The sequence below is a fragment of the Zootoca vivipara genome, chromosome 13 (genome assembly GCF_963506605.1).
Source record: "Zootoca vivipara chromosome 13, rZooViv1.1, whole genome shotgun sequence".
Taxonomy (NCBI): Eukaryota; Metazoa; Chordata; class Lepidosauria; order Squamata; family Lacertidae; genus Zootoca; species Zootoca vivipara.
Window position 1 is genome coordinate 50,341,586 of NC_083288.1, and position 21,370 is coordinate 50,362,955.

Genomic DNA, 21,370 nt, shown 5'->3' on the forward strand with positions numbered 1-21,370 from the left:
CCTGCCCTGCCGTTGTGCTTTTCTTGGGCGGGCAGAGAGGAGGGTAAACTGACTTTGCCGCTGAATTATTTCCTCACAGAAGCCGAGAGGAACAGGGCAGGTTCTGCAGAGCCAAAAGGTAACTTGGCAGAAGAAACCCTGCAAACCTTCAAGATTCTCAGATTTAATACTTGAAATGTCAGTTTTGAGGGATGTATCCGGGGTGGGAATGGAAAGGTAACTATTAAGTCTCGGTAGGGTGAAATAGCAACAACATTATGCTTTAACCCATTGCTGCTTTGTATCTCCCTTCCCCTCCAAACCATCTGACCACCACAGCATGACCCTTGAGTATGTTGTCAAAAAGAATTTGAAATTGTGCAAGGAAATTTGTGCGTGAATTTCTTTTTTTCTTTTTTTTTAAAAAAAGAGAAACACCGTCCCACTTTAATTCATTTTGGCTGACGGGTGGATGTTTATAAGTAAGGGCTCGTTCACAATTCCGCTCGTCCTTTGCCTAGAAAGCCTTTCCCTTACTGCATTCCCCTGGGAAAACCCGCTCTTTATTGCTAAATCGGAACAAACAGCCAACTGCAGAAAACACGGTTACCGTTTGTTCCGATTCAGCGCTAAAGATTGGGTTTCCCCGGGGCAAACGGAAGGACGTATGGGCCCTAAGTCACCTTTATTTATCAAACAGGGGTGAGAGATCCGGACTGTGGGGCACACCTCACTCCCAGGATGAGTCCTGGAGCCAGGGGAGAAATGGAGGGGTGTGTGTGTGTGTGTGTGTGTCCCTATCAGGAAAGAAATCAGCCGACGTGGGAGCCCAGTCCTTCCCCCCCTCGCACCCCGCAGTGGGGCGAGAGGGAGTCTTGTCCCTGTTAAGCTCGCTGGCGCCTGGCGGAAAGGGGGTTGGCCTCCCTCGGCCTGTCCATCTGAGCGAGGCCCAAATCCACGGAAAGAGAGGAGGAGGAGAGAGCGAAATAGAGGGTCCTCCCCTCTGGCCAAGTCCAAATCCTGGAAACGCCCCCTGAATGCCGTAGGGGGGGGTCCCCGCAGCTGTGCATGGACCCCAGTATCCAGGGCGGGCCAGAGGGGCGGCAACGTCCCGTCCCCCCAGTCCGTGCCGAGGTTCTTCCCCGCCGTTGGGGGGTGGTGATGGCCGAGGGGCGCAGCCTCCGCCAGGAGGGCGCCGTGCTGCCCACCCCTCCTCATACTTTGTAGTAGATGTTGGCAGGGCTCTGGGGGGGCATCTCCTGCACGATGTAGACCGGGTGGCCGTAGTCCCCGCTGACCTTCTCGTAGTGGGGGCAGAAGGCGCTGTCTGAAGTCCGGAGCGGGATGATGATGTCGCTGGGCTCCGAGCCGTTGTTGTTGCCCCCGCCGCCCCCCCGCTTGGGGCTGGTCAGGGTGCTGAGCGACAGCGGCGGGTGGTGGGATTCGCTGTGCTTGGCCCGCCGGCGCCGGTAGCAGAGGGCGCCCGTCACGGCGGCCGCCACCAGCAGGACGAAGGCGGCCCCTCCGGCGGCCCCCGCGATGATCGGGACGCTGGACTGGGGCAGGGGGCCGTTCTCGCCTCCCACCTTCCCGGTCGCATTTCCGGTCGGGGGTCCTAGGTTTTTTGGGGGGGGGGAGGAGGAAAAAAAGAAGAAGAGTGTTTAGGGAGACGCTTGTTTACCAAACATCAGTATAAGCAAACGGCTCCCTGCTTGCCCATGGCATCACCTGCCCCACGGACTGAGGTCTCACTGACATTAAAGGTGGCCAGCACCCACCTCTGCAGTCGAGGGCCTCCTCTGTGACGGCCCCCTAACTGTGGAGCTGCCTTCCGACAGAGGTGCGTCGACACAACTCTTGAGCCTGTCCTCTGACTGACCTAAATGTACTTTTGCGGCCACTAAGGTGTTTCCTGTCGTGAGACCCTGGAGCTGAATTTGTAGGGGTCTGTTCCATTCGAATGGTTTGATAATTAACAGAATCCTAGAGTTGGAAGGGGCCCACGAGGGTCATCTAGTCCAACCCCTTGCAACACCGGAAGGTTTAATACACCGTAATTTAATTTCAATTGTGAGTTTTATTTTTATATAAGGCAGGTAAAACATTCAAAAGAAGAGGGCGAAGGGCTGTTTCTAGGTCACAACTTTTGTGTCTGGATTGGCAACCCTACAGAGCGAGTCTTTGGGTCTCTGCAAATGCCCCTTGCTCATCTGAGTGGAGGGGATTTGGGGCAGGTTGGGGCAGTTGTAGAAACTTGCCTAGTGCGCAGAGACAACATCTGCATCAATTGCTCCGCCTACTTTTGTCCTGGCCCCGTCCACCACTGGAAGTGGCCAATGGGTGGCTACCCAGAAGGAAATCTGGCCCCCAGGCTTGAGAAAAAAGATTCCCCAGCTGTGCTTTGGATTATGTCAGGCTGACGGTGGAGGGTTTTTCCGTGGGGAAAGTCTCCCTGCTTGCAGAAATCGAGCATGACAAGGAGATGTCTGGGCTCCTCTATTTTCCCACCAAGCTAGCTTTTTAGTGTATTTCGGGCAGGGGCAGGATCCAGTGCCAAGGGAGAGCCAAGCATGCACCTCGCTCACCCCGCCCCCCCCCCCACCCTGACATGTTCAATCCAGGAAAAAGCCCTTGATTTTTCTCCTCCGAACTGGCATTTTCCTCCCCTGTGAAAAGGAGATTTTAGTTACACTGTTTGCCTTTCCCCCCTCGCCAGTTTCACCGAAAGTGTTTCTTTAGGGTTATGTTTCCTAAGCCACTTCCTGCCGGCAGCCAAGACAGGCAGGAGGAGATCTGCTTCTTTGGCTTCAACGTGAACCAGGCCATGGAGGGAAGACTCGGCCTTCAAACGAAAGGTGGGGCTCAAGGCTTCTCCCTACAGCGGGCCCCAAGTTCAGCCCCCTGGCACCAGTGAAAAGATTTCTGCGTGGGGAGATGTGGTGGAGCTTGGACTGCGCACACCCCATACATGTGCACAAGACAAAGAACCCTGGGAACTGCAGCTTGCTACTGGCGCTGGGAATTGTAGTTCTGCTAGAGCAGGCATGTCCAACAGGTAGATCGTGATCTACCGGTAGATCACTTGTTGTCTGCAGTAGATCACTGGTAGATCATTGGCTCCCCCCAAAGAAGCTGAACAACTGTGGCTCCCCTAAGAAAAGCTCAACATTTTACCTCCTCCCTGAAAAAACTCAACAACTTTGACCTTGATTCCCCCCCCCCCAAATTGGTCTTCCTCCTTCCTAAAAAAAGTTCAACGACTTTGACCTGAACCCCAAAACGGAGGGTAGATCACTGCCAGTTTTTAACTCTGGGAGTAGATCGCAGTCTCTTGGGAGTTGGCCACCCCTGTGCTAGAGGGGAACAGAGGTGCCCAGGACTCTTGGGTGGAGGTCATGTGCCTTAAATGCAGGGTGCGCATGCACCCTTTGGAAAACCTTGGCCGCTCACAGAATGAGATTCCTGCATAATATTATTATAATAATTTATACCCTGCCCATCTGGCTGGGTTTCCCCACCAGCCACTCTGGGCGGCTCCCAACAGAATATTAGGAACACGATAAAACATCAAATATAAAAAACTTCCCTAAACAGGGCTGCCTTCAGATGTCTTCTAAAAGTCAGAGAGTTGTTTTATTTCCTTGACATCTGACGGGAGGGCGTTCCACAGGGCGGGCGCCACCACCGAGAAGGCCCTCTGCCTGGCTCCCTGTTAACCTCACTTCTTGCAAGGAGGGAACCGCCAGAAGGCCCTCAGAGCTGGACCTCAGTGTCCGGGCTGAACAATGGGGGTGGAGACGATCCTTCAGGTATACTGGGCCTTTGAGGCTGTTTAGGGATTTCAAGGTCAGCACCAACACTTTGAACTGTGCTCAGAAACGTCCTGGGAGGCAGTATGTTTCCGAGCATTAACATAATAAAATTATTATTGTTGTTGTTATTGGATGACTCTTCAGGTCCCTTCTGGTTCTAGGAAGAAAGGCAGACCTGGTCCGTTGCCCGATTCAGAGGTTATACTTAGAATCATATAATCATAGAATCGTAGAGTTGGAAGAGACCACAAGGGCCATCCAGTCCAACCCCCTGCCGAGCAGGAAACACCATCAAAGCATTCTTGACATATGGCTGTCAAGCCTCTGCTTAAAGACCTCCAAAGAAGGAGACTCCACCACACTCCTTGGTAGCAAATTCCACTGCCGAACAGCTCTTACTGTCAGGAAGTTGCATGGGAGAAGGGTGGTGCGCGGCCTTGCCAAGGAGTCATGCGCCTCCCTGGCGGCCACACAAGACAGCCCAAGCCTTTATGCGCAGAGCTGCACAATGCACGCAGGAAGGCTTCCGGGCTGCGCAAGGTTCCAGCTTTCAAGGAGGTCTTTCTGCATGCAACTGTGCCTCCCTCGCAGTGGGCACCTGTGCTGTACAGACAGTGGGCACCAAGGGGGTAGGGCTAGCTGGCACGACCATCCAGGGGGGGGGGCTGCCCCACGCAGCCTGGATCATGCCCCAGCCTGCAACTTCCAAAACGGGCCTTCCCATCCTTTTTCAATAATAATAATAATAGTCCGATTCGGTATACGGAGAGCATAAAAATAACTGGAAACCTGTTGGTTGGTGGAGAGCCGCTCAAGTAGCAAAGCGGGCCCTGCCTGGAGAGGGGAAGGTGCTCGTTAGTGTCTGTCGACTCTGGTTAATGGAGCTAATTGCCTCCTCGATACCTCCCCCCAGCCCGGCTCGGCAGGGTTCATTTCAGCCATCACTATCAATAAACCTCAACCCCGGGGGGGCCCCCTCTCGCGGCTTCCAGTTCTGTCCCCGACACGGAAGAGAGGCAGAACAGAACACTTTGCAAGGAGCTAGTCCCCCCCCCCGCTGCCGCCCCCCCCCCCAGCCACAAAGCCTCGTCTTCGGTTTCCCCGCCTGGGCCTGTCAGGGCCTGACGTGGAATGATTCCGGGAAGAAGGGGAAAGCGGCGAAGGAGGGTCTGCCACCCCTCCGCCACAAACACTGACCCACAAGGCCCCTGTCCTGGTCTCCTTCCCCAACAACCCCGGCTGACCCCCCCCTCCCCTCTATGCGAGCAGAGCTGGGAGCCAGGACTCCTGGGCTGTCGAGGAGAGGTTGGAAGAGGAGGAGGGGCAGGAGCCAGGACGCCGGGGTTCTCCCAGAAATGGGGCGCAATAAGTCATCTCATTCCATTGCAGCGGAATTGGGAGTTATCAGGGTTTTTTTGGTAATTTATCTGCCTTGTTTCAATTTGCGTAAGCCGGTCCAGGAAAAAGGAATAATAATAATAATAATAATAATAATAATAATAATAATAATAATAATAATGGCTGCCCCGCATGCTTTGGACCACAATTCATTCCAACCCCAAGCCTGCCATCTTGAGCTGGATTTTTGTGGGGGAGGAGGGTGCCTGATGCCTTAAAGCAGGGGATTCTGGGAACTAGGACTCCTGGGTCCTCCACCTACTTGCCTGGAGGCTGCAGGCTTCTCTTCCCTTAACAATGGACTTTCTGGGGCAAAGGCCCTTCTCTGCTCAGGCCTCAGAATCCTACACACCTAAAGGAGAAGGCATTTGTGGAACGCAGGATGCCGCCTCGAATCCCGCTGCCCGGACCCTCGAGTCCATGGCAGCCTCTTGGGAAAGGAGGGCACTGGGGCTATTGTGCCTGGTGGTGGGGCAAGAGCAGGCACCCCCCAAACTTGGCCCTCCAGATGTTTTGGGACTACAACTCCCATCATCCCTGACCACTGGCCCTGTTAGCTAGGGATGATGGGAGTTGTAGTCCCAAAACATCTGGAGGGCTGAGTTTGGGGAAGAGGGAGGGAGGGGGTTGGGGAGCGGGAAACGTGGGGGGGGGAACATGGGGCAGTGTGTGTGGGGGGGCTGTTAGCCAGGGTTTTGGTGCAGAGGGGCTCCCTCCTCTCGTGACTGTGCTTAGGGGGGCGGGGAGGGAGTTGTAGGGTTGGGGCATACCTGGGTTCACCTCCTTGCTGGGCTCGGCTGCCCCAGACGTCCCTCGCTCCTTCTCGGTAGGCGTGTCTGGAACGGACTTCGGGGTTTTGGAGCCTGTGTTGGGATCTGGGGGGCAAGGGCGCACAGTTAAAACTACGGAACCCGGTTCCCGCGGGGGAGAGGCGGCGGCGGCGGCAGCCACCAGCTTGGAAAGAGGACTAGACAAATTCACGGGGGGGGGGGGTGGAGAGGGCTCTCGATGGCTACTAACCGCAATGACTATGATCTGTCTTCCGCACTTGGGGGGGGGGCAGCAATGGATACTAGCAGATGGGCCCCTGTTCTGATCCAGCAAGCTCTTCTCATCTTGTGAAGGGCAGAGAGATGGCAAGTGTGGGGGGGAGCTGGGGGGTGGGGTGGGGTAGGGAAGAGACCCGGCTAGGGGCAAAGGGAGACACATTCAGCCCCCCCCAATTTATGGAACGCTTTAACAGTGTGAAGCGGCAAAAAACAGAGCAAAAACACACAAACTCAAGAATAAAATAATAAAATCAACATGCTCTTTTAACAGTGCGAAGCGGCAAAAACAGAGCAAAACGCACAAACTCAAGAAGAATAAAATGAACATGTTCTTTAAAAACAACAAGAAGGAAATGATCCCCACAGACTCCAGAAACAGTGAAACAATTTTGTCAGATGTCTGCCACCTCCCCGCCCCTCTCCTGCGCCCCGACATGTGGCAATTAGGAAACACAAATGAGGCCGAGTTCCTTTTATGGCGCCACTCTGGGACAGAAGGAGGGTGGATTTTTGGGTTGTCTTTGTTTTCATTATGTATGCTGTGTTTTTAATATTGCAATTTTATTTTGTGAATTGCCCTGAGATCTATGGGTATAGGGCGGTACACAAACTGAGCAAATAAATAAAATAAATAAGCAGGCCAGCTTCCGAGTCACACAGAATTCCGCAACCAGGTGGAGAAGGAACATAGGGAGTTCTGTGTGCTTCAGGTGCCTGCATGCTTCTGCAGCTCAAAAAAATTTATATTGCTGCGGTTAAAAGTAAGGGGGGGGGGAAGCGCTTCACATTGTCCTCGGAGTTTTAATCTTGCAAAACAGGAGGGTGTGGGTGGGTGGAAGAAGGAGCCTGCAGTACCACACAGGAACCACTAGGTTGTGCTCTCAACACTGATGCGCAGCAGGAGGTGAGGTCACCTGTGGGCGGAGTCTGAGCTCACACCTGGCGAGGGAGGCAGCCAGGTGGAAGTACCTGCCCAGCCACTGCCAGAAACAGCCAGCTCATCTGCTGCTTTTTGCAAACAACAAGGCTTTTTTAAAAACACCTGCGCTAGGTGGCCTGACATTACGGGGAACCTCCGTGGCTACAGGACAGACCCTGACCTTTCTCTTCCCTCTCCCTCCAAAAGTGAAATTCCTTCCAATCCCATCTCACACACCACTATTTTTTTTTTAGTTCTGCCTTCCCCTGCATCTCCTCTCCCAGTCTTGGCAACGCTCAGTCCCGGGCATCCCTGCCTATTTAATTTAATCTACATTTTAAATCACTTTGTGTCCTTTCCCGCCACAACTTCAGAAACGAGGGCAGTTTAACCTATTCGTTTAAGCTTGTTTTCCTCCCTTTGGGAGTAGGCTGATGAGTCGCCCGGCAGCAGGTTTTTTTTAATGAACCCGAAACTGAATTTCTGAACTGTGGTATTTTAAAATTCAGATTTTTATTATATAGCTAGATAGCAATGGAAGGTTTGGTTTAAAACAGGCATCCCCAAACTGCGGCCCTCCAGATGTTTTGGCCTACAACTCCCATGATCCCTAGCTAAGAGAACCAGTGTTGTTGTTGTTGTTGTTGTTTAGTCGTTTAGTCGTGTCCGACTCTTCGTGACCCCATGGACCATAGCACGCCAGGCACTCCTGTCTTGCACTGCCTCCCGCAGTTTGGTCAAACTCATGTTTGACCAGTAGTCAGAGATTATGGGAATTGTAGTCCAAAACATCTGGAGGGCCGAAGTTTGGGGGTGCCTGGTTTGAAATATCAAGTTAACGAGCAAACGAAACCCTCCCAGATTGGGGGGGGGTTGCTTGAGAAAACCTCGCCCCCAAATTCATTTCGCTCCTCTGTTTTGGATCTCACAACGGCCCTGCGAGGCGTGCTTAGAGGCTGAGAGAGAGAGAGAACCTTAGCCCCAGGCCACAAGGCAAGGCAGTTTGGTGGCCAAGGAGGTGTTCAAAGTCAGGACTCCCGGCTCCAAACTCCTCCTCCTGCCAGCCTGGATTCCTCACATTTATTCTGCTCGTTTGTGTGATTTAATCTGAGGGGCAGGATCCGTGAGAGGCAGGCTGAGCGACAAGCGGGCATCAAGGGGCACATTTGCCCAGGTAGGACGGGGTGAGAAACAGTCAGGGCTGGGAGGAAAGATGGGGAAAGCGAGGGGGACTGACACTCAGGGGATCATAGGATCAACTCCCCCCTCCCCCTTGCTCCCACCCCAGTCTCCTCCTGCCCCCCTGTATTTCCATTCACTGGGCGGTCACAAGCTCATCCGAGTTCCAGCAGGGGCTGTGGGCCTGCCACATGCCATGTTCCCAAATCCAGGGGTTTTGCAGAGGGAACAAGGGACGGGTCCAAGTGCCCAGGAGTCCTGGCTGCTGCAGAGGTGGCAGTGAATGGGGTGGGCACAAGCCAGCCACTAGGTCAGTCTTTGCCAACCTGGCACTGCTCAGATGTTTTGGGGCTCCAGCTCCAGATAGCGTACGGTCCAAAACATCTGGAGGGCACCAGGTTGGTGAAGGCCGGCCCTGGCACTCTCCCCCACCCTTCTCCCAGGGGTCTCCTCCTTCCCAGGATTCCCCATCCTAACCCGCGCGACTCCGCTCTCTCTTCCTGAAGAGGTTATGGCTCCCAGAATGCTCTGCTCTCGTGCAATGGACCCCCATTCCCCCACCACCACCACCAGGGACATCTGGGTCATCTCCCCACATCCAACGCACACCCAGATCCCACAAAGATACACTTTCTGGATTCTTCTCTCTCCCCGCCCCCCGGAGACTTACGCTGCCCGACTTTCAAGACGACTTTCATTCCTTTGGAGAGGCAAGCACCGCCCTTCATGTTCTCAAGGCCTTCCTTGGTACCATCTGAAGTTGCTGTGGGGCAGGAGAGAGAGAGAAAAAAAAGAGAGAAAGAAATTAACCATGGTTATGGGTTAGACTGCTGTAATGTACAGTATGTGGGGCTGCCCTTGGAGACTGTCTAGAAACATCTCCCCATCCTGGCATTTCTAACTTGGGCTATCTCTTCGGAACCAGGACGATTATACCTTTTTTAAAAAAAATTCATTTCCCCAAGTCTTTAATTGCTAGAAACGGTGGCGATGGCTGCCAGGTTGCAGCTGTTTTTATCCTGCCGTTTTATTCCCTTCGAGTTTTGCAACCAACTCGTGACGATGCCTGCTTCTGATTTTCTCGGGCAAGGCGCCCAGAGAATACTGATGGGTGGGCATGGGTGTGAAATGATAAATTCATGGGCCGGCTGCGATGGAGAGCTCTGGTGGCTTTGGACGGAGACCGGAGGAGGTGGGAGATGGGAGACTTTTCCTGCCTGGGGTGCAGGGACAGGGTAGAGAAGGCAGGGACAGGCCCGAGACTTCAAAAAGGGCCATTCTGAATTCCTTTCCCTGCCCAAGATGGGTGAAAGCAGACTTTGTGGTATTAAAGAGCCGGTATGGGGGGTTGGGGGTTGGGGGGGTCCCCCAACCTTCCTACCCAGCAACCCAGACCCCCTACCTAACCCTGTAGCCCCCTCAGTGCTCTCAGACACACCCAATGCAGCTCTTTCCAAAGGATGCTCTGCGGGGTCACTTAATATTTAAACAAGATGTTTAATGTTTGCACAGACAAAAGTTCCCCTCGTGATCCGTTAATAAGCCAGAGGCTGCGGAGAGAAGAGGGGGCCGTTTTGACGCACCTGCTCTGCCAAAGCCTGATGGGGATGCAGAGAAAGAGAGAGAGAGAGAGAGAGAGAGAGAGAGAGAGAGAGAGAGAAGCCATCCTGGCAAGCGGGCAGCCTCCCTGGGTGCCCCACAACCACTGGCATGGGGCAGCCAAACCCACAGTTCAGGCTTGCCCAGAATAGCACAAGGAGAAATTAAATTCTGCTCGCGATCCAAGGCGAGCCTCACAAACCTCTCCAATGTTGACAAAAATGCGTCAATTATTGTTTATTGCATTTATATCCCACTCTTTCTTCTCCAAGGAGCGCAAAGTGGTGCTCATGGCTCTCATCCTCCTTATTTACTCCCCACAACAACCCTGCGAGGTAGGCTGAGAGAGGCAGCGATCGGCACCCCCCAAGGTCACCCAGTGAGTTTTGTGGCCAAGTTGGGGGGATTTGAACCCTATTCTCTCTCAGGTCCGAGTCCGACTCTCTAACCACTACACCACACTGTTGTTGTTGTTGTTTAGTCGTTTAGTCGTATCCGACTCTTCGTGACCCCATGGACCATAGCACGCCAGGCACTCCTGTCTTGCACTGCCTCCCACAGTTTGGTCAAACTCATGTTCGTAGCTTCAAGGACACTGTCCAACCATCTCGTCCTCTGTCGTCCCCTTCTCCTAGTGCCCTCCATCTTTCCCAACATCAGGGTCTTTTCCAAGGATTCTTCTCTTCTCATGAGGTGGCCAAAGTATTGGAGCCTCAGCTTCAGGATCTGTCCTTCCAGTGAGCACTCGGGGCTGATTTCCTTCAGAATGCAACCACACTGGGTAATATGCATTAAAAAAAACACATATTGACAGAAAAACAACATACGAAAATATGCTTTATTGGGGTAAATTGCTTGCAAAATTAGCCAAAACCGCATGTGTTTATTTGGAGAAATTCACACAAAAATGCTGGTGGGTTTTCATTAGGTTTTCTTTAAAAAATTTTTTAAAAAAATCAGCAAATTGCTGCAGAAACGTGGAGAACCAGATATGAGATTGGAAGAATGAGAAACAGAGAGAACCGGAACTGACAAATCCATCCGTCTCTCCTCGCAACCGACCCAGATCTGTCCCAATTGCGGAAGAGCATCGTCTTGTTCTTAATAAGTCTGCGTTGAGGATTGCTTTTAATCTTCCAGGCTTGCCTTTTGTGTGCATTTTACAAAAATTGTTTTTTTTCTCTCTCCCTGCGATGGCGATTTTAATTTACGTAAGCCGCCTCAAGTGGGGCATAAGGCCCTGAAAGGCTGAGAAGAAATCTCAGGAACTTTTTTTTAAAAAAAAATAAAAATAAAAAACAGAATTAGATGCGAAGTCCTCCGCTTGAAACTCAGCCCACAAACTCGCTGTTCTGTGAAAAATACCAGTCAAGGGTGCCTGTGTTAGCAAGATAAACCGTGAGAAGGACTGGCAGCTGAAACCTAACTAAATTATCGTGAGGTTAAATCATGCTGTTGTTGTTGTTGTTGTCGCAGGTGAATTCCTCACAGCTTTCCTTTCACAGAATCGCAAGCACGGGAGAAAAACCCAGAGGCCGCCTAGTTCAGCTTTCCCCAGATATTTCGGACTAAAACTTCCACCGGCTGCAGCCAACTGGGCAAAGGAGTTGTAGTCCAAAATATCCAAAGGGCGCCAGGTTGGGGAAAGCTGATTTAGATCGACCCCGCGGCCTCAGTGCCTGGGATGGGGGGAAGACGCCATCTTGCCCTCTGCCTCAGGCGGCAAAATGTCTTGGGCCGGCCCCTATGCAATGTGTGGCTAGGGTTGAACAACGGGCTCCCCCCATTTGTGGGGGGCTCTCCCCAGGGAGGTTTGGCTGGCACCTTCATTATACACCTTTAGGTGCCATACAAAAACGTTCCTCTTCAACCAGGCCTTGGGCTGACTGAAATCCCGATACCGTTTTAAACGTGTCGTTGGTACGGCGGAGGGTTACCGCTTTGCTTCTGTTCCGAGTTTTCATTATGTATTTTGTGTTTTTTTATCTTGGATTTTAATGCTGTGAACAGCCCCGAGATCTACGGATGAAGGGTGACATACAAATATCCTCAATAATGTCAACAACAACAACAACAGGGCCTTCTCGGTAGTGGCGCCGACCCTGTGGAATGCCCTCTCATCCGATGTTGAGTTATTATATAACATTTAGGAAATGTCTGAAGGCAGCCCTGTATAGGGATGCTTTTTAAGGTTTAAGGTTTTTACGGTGTTTTAATATATGCTTGAAGCTGCCTAGAGTGGCGGGGGCAGCTCAGTCAGATGGGCGGGGTACAAATAATGAGTTGTTGTTGTTGTTGTTGTTGTTGTTGTTGTTGTTGTTGTTGTTGTTGTTGTTGTTGCAGGGCCAACCAGCCCCAGGTAGCTGAGCCCAGGAGCCGCCATTTTGATCTCCCAACATGGCGCCAACAGAGCCTCACTCCAAAGCCCTGTGGGAAATTAAAATGGTGGCTGGAGCCCCACAGCCCTGTTACCTGGTGCTACCTGCAGCAACAAAAATAAAATTTAAAAGGGTAGCAAGGTGACTGTCTCAGTGGGTCCTGACTGGGGGGCACATCGGTCGCACAAAAGATGTCACGCTTTGGATGTTGGGGCCGGCAAAATAAAAATAAAAAATTATTTGTTTGTTACATTTCTAGATCACCTTTGCCTTCCAAGCACCTCAAAGCACATGGTTCTCTTGCTCCCCATTTCATCCTCACAACAACCCTGTGAGGTAGGTTAGGCTAAGAGATGGTGACTGAGTCCAAGGTCCAGGGCCGGATTTAGGTTTGATGAGGCCCTAAGCAAGGTAATGGGGCCCTTTATATGTCAACAACAAATTCCCGCTGTTTTTTGTGTTGAATATATGCTATATGGTCATTTATGGACCTCATAGGTATCTCAAGCCATTTGCCCATGTTGCCCTGCAACCAGTCCATGCAGAATGTAGGCACCCTATATAAAGAAAGGAGCAAACCGGGGATATTTTAGGGGGCAGGCTAGCAGGCGGGGGCCATGACTTACACCGTAGGAGCCTACACAACACAAAACGCTATTGCTGTAAGTAGGTTTTATTTTATTTGTTTTTTATCTTATATTTTGGAAATGTGCATCCAGTTTTTCTCCTTTAATTTTTTTTGGGGGGCCCCAAGAGAGTGGGGCCCTAAGCTATAGCTTGTTTAGCTTATACGTAAATCCGACACTGCCAAGGTCACTCAGGGAGCTTCATAGCCAAGTGGGGATTCGAACCCTGCTCTCGCAGGCCTTCGTCCGACACTCTATTTACGCCACATTATGCTCTCTTCCCCAATCCTGCAGTTTCCAGCAACTGGTATAAAGCCACAGGCTCAAGTTCGCCACAAGCAGATCTGTTACTCCTGGACCGGGCCCTCTCACGTGTTCACAGGGTGGGACTTTGCCCACCCTACCGAGACCTGCTGGCGGCTGAAACGGGGACTCTGACCCCTTCGGCCAGTGGGGGCTTTTCCGGAAGGTTCCAAGCTGGCGATGCCATGCGGCATCCTGAAACCTTTGGGTTCTCTCGTTCCGCCTCTGCGAGGGAAATGGGGGAGCCTAATGGGTTTAAAAAGAAGAAAGAGAGAGGTTTTTTTGGGGGGGGTTCGCGTGCAGCACACGGTGCGGGACTCTCTCTCGCTGGCAGCTGCCGGGGGCTCTGGGAAGCTGGGCCCGTCGGTTCAGTTTAGACTCGCTCGGCTGAGCCCTCACAAAGAACACGCCTGGCCGGTGGGGGGCCACCCTTCGCAAGGCTGCAGACGCAGGACAGGCATGGGAGACGGCCGTGCCCACCCCCCTCTCGGTGCCCACCTCCCCGTCAAACAACCGGGGTGTGCATGCTTGCCCAAGCCCCTCACCGGAGGGAGACACAAGCTAGTCCACGGGCTCCTGTTTAAAAGGACGACACATCCTATTGACTTTTTACAGCTGCACTCTCCAAAATTAAGAGTTTCAAAAAAGAAAGAAATAAAAAGACAAGCCAGGGTTTGGCCCTCGGTGACCACTGCACTTTTGGCCTGGCGGGTGCCCTTCATCTAATCTTAGGTATATCAGGAGGGGCGGGGTGTGGCCAGCTTTGATATGCATTTAAAAATATTAAATTGCTTTCCCCGATACTCGCCAGGGAATAATATCCGAGCGAACGTAGTGATGTACTTTGCGAAACGTGGGCTGTCCGGGGTGGAGGGGGCTGGGGGCTTGCACCGTCCTGAAGCTGTGCCCTCGGGCTTGTTAGTCCTCAGAGGGAGGAGATTTGTACAGGGCCCCCCCCCCTCGCGCGAGAGATGTGCCCCATTTTCTCATGGCACTGGAAACGTGGCCGTCACGGTTTGATCATTTCTGCCCAAGCTTTCTAGGGAAAGTGATGGGAAAAGGTTGAGGTTTCTGCATTGCGGGGGGTTGGACTGGATGACCCTTGGGGTCCCTTCCAGCTCTGCCCTTCTGTGATTCTACGCTGGGTTCTGTGTGCCAATTAAGGCGTGCAAAGCGTGCTGAGATGCAGCCACTCTTTTTTTGGGGGGGGTGCTTTAAATGAGTGGCCTGCCATTTCCTCTTCCATCACTTCCTGTCCTAGATGGTGCCACCCCCCATCCCTGCCCCCCAGTCAGCCGATTTCCTTCTTCCCTTCCCTCCTTCCACTCGGCTGTCTCGCGCTCTACCCTCATGCTTGGCTGGGCATAAATTCATTTGGAGGGGGAGGAAAAACTGGGTCAACGACGCCTTGCCACCACCACCGGAAAAAAACCCCACTATGTCCGCCCTGATGCTCCTATCACCTGACTCTGAGAGGGGGGGGAAGTGTCGTGTTTGGGGTGGGGGAAAGTGGTGGAAAAGCTGGTGGCTGTCTTGCCTGGTGGGTAGAGCAATGACCTTGATTTGTGTGTGTGTATATATATATATATATATATATATATATATATATATATATATATATAATGGTGAAAGCAACGGCAACTGTAGAGATCTGGATTCCCTCGCCTGCCTCCCCTGGTTGGGCGGAAGAGGAGGAGGAGAAGAAGCAGGGTGGTCACAAGTGGGTTTCTTTCAACATTTGTCTGCTTGCCCAGGGGCGCAACCCAGGCTACAAAGCAGAGAGAACTGAAGAAAAGGCAGAAAGAGGAAGATATCTATATCTATATCTATATCCATATAGATTGTGTGTGTGTGTGTGTCTTTGAGAGGAGAGCGAACTGAAAACCGCTGCCCACCATCCTTGGCAGCCATGCAAACCCGTAGATCTGGGCCCGCGTAGCCCTAACCAACAACCCCACAGATATCCCCCTGGGGTGGGAAACGGGGCTTTGCATTAAACAGGGGTCCCTGGTGCGCAGACACCCCCTCCTTCAGAAACAGTCGCATCTCAGAAATGGTCAACACGGGAGTGGGGAGGGTGCTTTATGCTCGCAAGAGGAAGGGGGGGAGTTGAGTTAGGACCCCCCCCCCACCATGGAAAGAGGCAGACAAATTGGTGTGTGTCTGGGCTGGGTGTGTGTGTGGAGATTGGCTGGTTACCCCAAAGTGGCTGCTGTGGTATAGCCAAGTGGCTGGCTCATACAGGTTTGCCGGGAGACAGTTGCCATGGCGATGGCTGAAGGGCCACCCCAGGCAGCCGGAGCTGATGAGACAGGGATGCTGAGGGGTGGGGAGAGGAAAGGGGAGAGGGGGGGTTAGAGGACTCGGTCCCTCTCCTCTTCCTTAAAAGAAGATCAGAGGATGCTCACTAGCCGTGCCCCAAAATGTATCCCTCTTCCTTTGCCCCGAGGACTAAGATGGGCTAGAATAGGCCTTAGGACGGCCTAGTCAGCCTCAAATTCCCTCCAAAGGCCTAGTTGCCCTCCAGCCCCCTTAAACGCTGGACTCCCAAGCCCCCGTCACACGGTATCATTGATAAACCCTGGGCAACAGGCATACATTGAAGGCGAGGCTGCCCGTGAAAAGGAAAAATATGGCGCTGAAACTATTGCGGTTGCCTCATTTCCCTACTTTCTTGGAAGAGGCGCAAAGCCTGCCTTTTCCGTGAAGCCGCCAACAGAATCAGCTCGCCTCCGTGCCCAAGTGGCGCCCTCCAGGTGTTTCGAACTACAACTCCCGTCGGTCCCAGCCAGCCGTAGCCGAAACAAATGCACACATACTTCTCTGCCCTCATCTGCTATTCCCCCTGCCCACCTCTCTCCCTTTGTTTCCCTTCTGTCGTTTCCTAGGATGTTTGCCCCTTGGGGGGCAGAGACCTGAGCTCTCATTCTTTGTAATTCACCGTGTACATGGATGGTGCTACATCGTCGTCGTCATCAACAGCAGCAGCAGCTACGGATGTTGCGAGTTGTTAAGGAAAAGGTGACCGATTATTCATGGAGTAGGTGTGGGCGCTACTTGGCAGCGATGGACGCATTTAATGTTCCGCTCTCCACCGCTGTGCCAAGGAATAGGCGCCTTCTGCCTTCCTTGGCCAAGAAGCGCACGTTCCCGCTTTTCCCTGCCTCCCACTTCTCCTGCCTCAGGTACGCCTGGGGGCCCATGGGAAACAGGCACTTTAAAAGCATCCCCAACTGTGTCTTGTGGACGTGCCACTTGGACCTTGTGCAAAAACATTGATCCTGTTGTGCGGGCCTGCCTCACAGCTCGGGATGGAAAAAATGTCTCAGTGCTGTCCCCCCCCCCCAGTTGTCCAACCTTGTTTTCAATGCATCCCATTTCTGCCCCCGTTTGTACATTTTTCTTTGCGAATGGTTCACACAAAAATCTGCATGCGTTTTCAGGCACCTAATGCTTGCATTTGGGTACACCTTTTTCTTCTTCTAAGACTTCGGAGCACATTTTTGGGTGGCTGGAGAACAGCGTCGCAATATCCAGAGACACGCACAGTTTTTAAGGATGTTTGGGTCTGTTCATCGGCCTCGGCAGTGTGAATTAAGTAAATTCGCTTTCGAATGCAATCCAAACCAATTTCTCCCCCGTCTGTTCTTAGGGCATACATGCAAAAGAATTGAGGAGCAAATAAAGGGCTTCTCGTTCATCCCTTGCCACCAACGTCATCGACCTCTGGGTGCAATTCAAAGGACTGGTTGTGCCCGAAAAACAGCCCTATGTGGCCAGGGACAAGAATATCTGAAGGACAGCCGCCATCTCTTCTCTCCCCATATAAACTGAGATCTATCTCTGGTTGATTTGTATCCCACCTTTCCACCAGCAGCAGTGCAAATACAAGGATGCCATAAGATGCAACAACATCAATCTGTTTAGTGTTGTTTTTAAACAGGCACCCATGTTGTGCTTTAATTTGGTTTTATTGTTTTTAATTTTTGCCATCTGCCTTCCTCTTGAGTCTGTCGGAAAGTTGCAATGGTAAATAAGCACATTCCACATACTATGCATTAGGTAGAAGCACACAAGCCCTGCTCCCACAGGTCCATACGATAACCCGTAGAGAACATTGGAAACACATTCTTACCCTCAAAGGATTCTGGGGACTGTAGTTTACCCCCTCAAGAGTTCCAATCCCTATCAACCCTCAAACTACAGTGCCCAGAATTCCTTTCGGGAAATAATATACTTTGGATATACTTTAAAGCAGGGTTTCCCAAACTTGGGTCTTCAGCTGTTTTGGGACTACAATTCCCATCATCCCTAACCACTGGTCCTACTAGCTAGGGATGATGGGAGTTGTAGTCCAAAAACGGCTGGTGACCCAAGTTTGGGGAACCTTGCTTTAAAGGCACAATGTTTTATGCAGCCACAATCCCTCTCAGCTACCTCTGATCTGAACATTATTTTTAAGGATATCTTTCACTCTCTCTCTCTCTCTCTCTTTCTCAATATCCTGTGTGGTCCATGGTTTTTTACCACGATTTCCTGTTCCTTCAGCCGCCATCTACCGCCTGCCAGACTGGCGGCGGCACCTATCGACGGCTACAGACATCTCAAGGCCTTGCAATTCTGTGCAAGTGTGGGATTCGGTACACAAAGGAAACATCTCAGCTTTCAGAAAGAAAAGGAAGTGTCCCCCCCCCTTTTCCCCAGGGCGTTAAAACTTACTGATGATGTAATAGTCCTGGTTGGTCTTGAACTCGTGGCCCCAGAGGTTGGGGCTGTACTCCTGGAACTTGATTGTGAAGCGCATGTCTTGCTCTGGCCGGTCGCAGGTGAGCAGCAGGTTGGGGGTGCGGAGGATCTCGCAGCGCTCGGCCTGCTCCGTCTGGACCAGGTACAGCTTGTAATATTCATAGTCCTCGGTGGAGAAGGGGCCCAGCGGCACAGAGCGGGGGCAGATGAGGTCCAGGCGGTCGCCAATCTGGGGGTACAAAACGTAGCCCTCCTCGTTCTGGAACCTGCAAGGGCGCAACGGATAAAATCAGCTCGGCAGAACGCACTTGGGAGCAAGGAGCCTGCATTCTTCCAACCAGCCTCCCCCCTAACAACATCACCCAGCGGCCTCAGCCCCTGGGAGCTTGTCTCTAGCACCTTGGGTGAAAGGATGCTAAGAACCAGGGTGCCCTAGGGAGAAGGGGACCCCGCGGTGCTTAATTACGAAAGCAAAGCAACAGGTGTTGCTAGCAGAGAGGAGGAAGCTCGAAAACACCGTCGTGTCGGGGGCTGGTTTGTGGAAGGGACGTTTCTCCGCAGAAAGACTTTCTGCAGATGCTCAGAGACATTAGCCTTTTAATGCTCAACGGGCCGAGTCCAGACGTCGGAAGAAACGACTGGTGTTAAATTAAGCCAGGAAGGTTTAAGGCTCTCTGTAACCGGAAATTTGGTGGACACCTTCCAATATAATTGGAAACACGTTAGTTTTCCCACCACACGCCCAGCTGCAAACAGCCTCTCGTGGCAACCGGTGGGGTGAGGCGGTTAAGAGTCTTGGACTAGCACCTGGGAAAGACCAGGGCTCCAGTCCCCATCCAGTCATATGGAGCTTGCCGGATGACTCCTGTCTCTTGGCCTATCCTACCTCGCAAGGCTGTTGTGAGGCTATAATGGGGCTTGAGAGAAGCATTGTTTACATTGGTGTATGCAACATTTGGCAGTGAGAGATTTTACTTTCTTGGGCTCCTTGATCACTGCAGATGGTGACAGCAGTCACGAAATTAAAAGACGCCTGCTTCTTGGGAGAAAAGCAATGACAAACCTAGACAGCATCTTAAAAAGCAGAGACATCACCTTGCCTACAAAGGTCCGTATAGTTAAAGCTATGGTTTTCCCAGTAGTGATGTATGGAAGTGAGAGCTGGACCATGAAGATGGCTGATCGCCGAAGAATTGATGCTTTTGAATTATGGTGCTGGAGGAGACTCTTGAGAGTCCCATGGACTGCTAGAAGATCAAACCTATCCATTCTGAAGGAAATCAGCCCTGAGTGCTCACTGGAAGGACAGATCCTGAAGCTGAGGCTCCAATACTTTGGCCACCTCATGAGAAGAGAAGACTCCCTGGAAAAGACCCTGATGTTGGGAAAGATTGAGGGCACTAGGAGAAGGGGACGACAGAGGACGAGATGGTTGGCCAGAGGTCTCGAAGCTACCAACATGAGTCTGACCAATCTGTGGGAGGCAGTGAAGACAGGAGTGTCTGGTGTGCTATGGTCCATGGGGTCACGAAGAGTCGGACACGACTAAACGACTAAACAACAAATGCAACATTTGCAGATGTCGGCACCTTCCAGGTGCTTTGCACTACAATTCACAGCTGGTCCCAGCTCTTGGAAGGCAGGCACACACACACACACACACACACACACACACACAACTTTTTTTCTTCACTCTCACCCCAGGACAAACAGGTGCCATTTCTCAAGAGAACAAAAGCCCTACACCGACTCCGTTCACCAGAGGCACAGGAGGGACCGGTGAATACACCACGAGGACCAGCCATCCCGGCCCACTTTGTGTTTTTGCAAATCTCCTTCTAAAGGTAAAGGTAAAGGGGCCCCTGACCATCAGGTCCATTCGTGTCTGACTCTGGGGTTGCGGCGCTCATCTCGCTCTATAGGCCGAGGGAGCCAGCGTTTGTCCGCAGACAGCTTCCGGGTCATGTGGCCAGCATGACAAAGCTGCTTCTGGCGAACCAGAGCAGCGCACGGAAACGCCGTTTACCTTCCCGCCGGAGCAGTCCCTATTTATCTACTTGCACTTTGATGTGCTTTTGAACTGCTAGGTTGGCAGGAGCTGGGACCGAACAACAGGAGCTCACCCCGTTGCAGGGATTCGAACCGCCGACCTTCTGATCAGCAAGCCCTAGACTCTGTGGTAATCTCCTTCTAGGTTGCTGCAAATTTTAATTCATTGGTTGGTTAGGCTAATCAATTTCAGAAGCCTTTTAAAAGTTTCCTGGGGAAGAACGTCCCCGCAACATGCAGGAAGCATTTGTCCCCAGTGAAAGTGTAAGGAGCTATGTGGATCTGAGCCGCTTTAGGGTTGCTGGTGGGTGAAAAAAATTAATTAAGCAGGTAGGGGCGTAGCATTTTGACTAAAAGTCCTCAGGAGAGCTTTGGGTTGTTTTTGATGTAGTGTGGGGTGTTGTAATCTTTTGCCACCTCTTCCTAGATTGCCCCTGCTTGCCAAAATTGTTTGTATTTTGCAATCAACTGAAAATAACGCCTATATTTGACATGTCATTTTGGCTCACCTGCCAAAATCAGACAAAAAACTGCGCATAGCGATCACCATCTCTACAGAGGCATCTACCACCAGACATTTCAGATACCTGACCAGAAGTCTCTTAAGATAATGTCTGCTATGACAAAATGCAGGGATCGTAAAACACAGACAAGAGACCGTGTTTCTCGCTTCAGAACGACTGTTTTTGCCCATATGCAAATTATGCAAATTTAATCAACTGATTAACTGACAAAAACTCCCGCGATTGAAAAATGAAGGTTTCTTCAACCGGGTTGGCAGCCCGAGTTATAAATGTCCTGACATTTGGAGGCGTTTAGCACATCCCTTTAAATAATAATAATATTAATAATAATCACACAAAATCCTATTTTAAAAGCGACTAATTGAAGTTGCCTCAAAGACTGCAAAATATAAAGCCCAGGCGTTCTGTGTTCTTCGCACCCTCCGGGGTGAAGTTCTTTGCATCTGTCTTTAATTTGCATTACTTGGTCTCCCCCGCACCATCAAAAACAGCAGGACACCCCCCCCATTCCCTTTGCTCCATCAGTTGGTCCGACATGCTCTCGGAGCATCATGCGCCCGCCCCCCCAAAAAAACACCCATGCAAGGAACCACCAGAGAACCGACAAAGAATTCCAACCCTGTATTCAAACCTGTTGACATTTGACCCCAGAGCCGCCTGTCCCCAGCCCCCTGGGACAGATCAGCTGCCAAATGAGATAATAGCCCAGGCCAGGAGAAGAAGAGGCATAACTGAGGCCTGGCCAGGGGTGGTGGGGTGGTTAGCAGAGCAGCAGATGAAAGACTCCTGGGTCCTATCCCTCGCTCAGA

General features: G+C 51.8%; 1 protein-coding gene across 1 annotated transcript in view; it reads right to left on the reverse strand.

The window, feature by feature from the left end:
- Positions 1–406: 406 nt before the first annotated feature.
- EFNB3 (ephrin B3) overlaps positions 407–21,370 on the reverse strand; it is a 65,896-nt gene continuing 44,932 nt past the window's right edge. The window contains 4 exon segments of the mRNA XM_035135885.2: positions 407–1,594; positions 5,960–6,064; positions 9,007–9,099; positions 17,962–18,254. Coding sequence (XP_034991776.1) covers positions 1,194–1,594; positions 5,960–6,064; positions 9,007–9,099; positions 17,962–18,254 — 892 coding nt within the window. The 3' untranslated portion in view covers positions 407–1,193.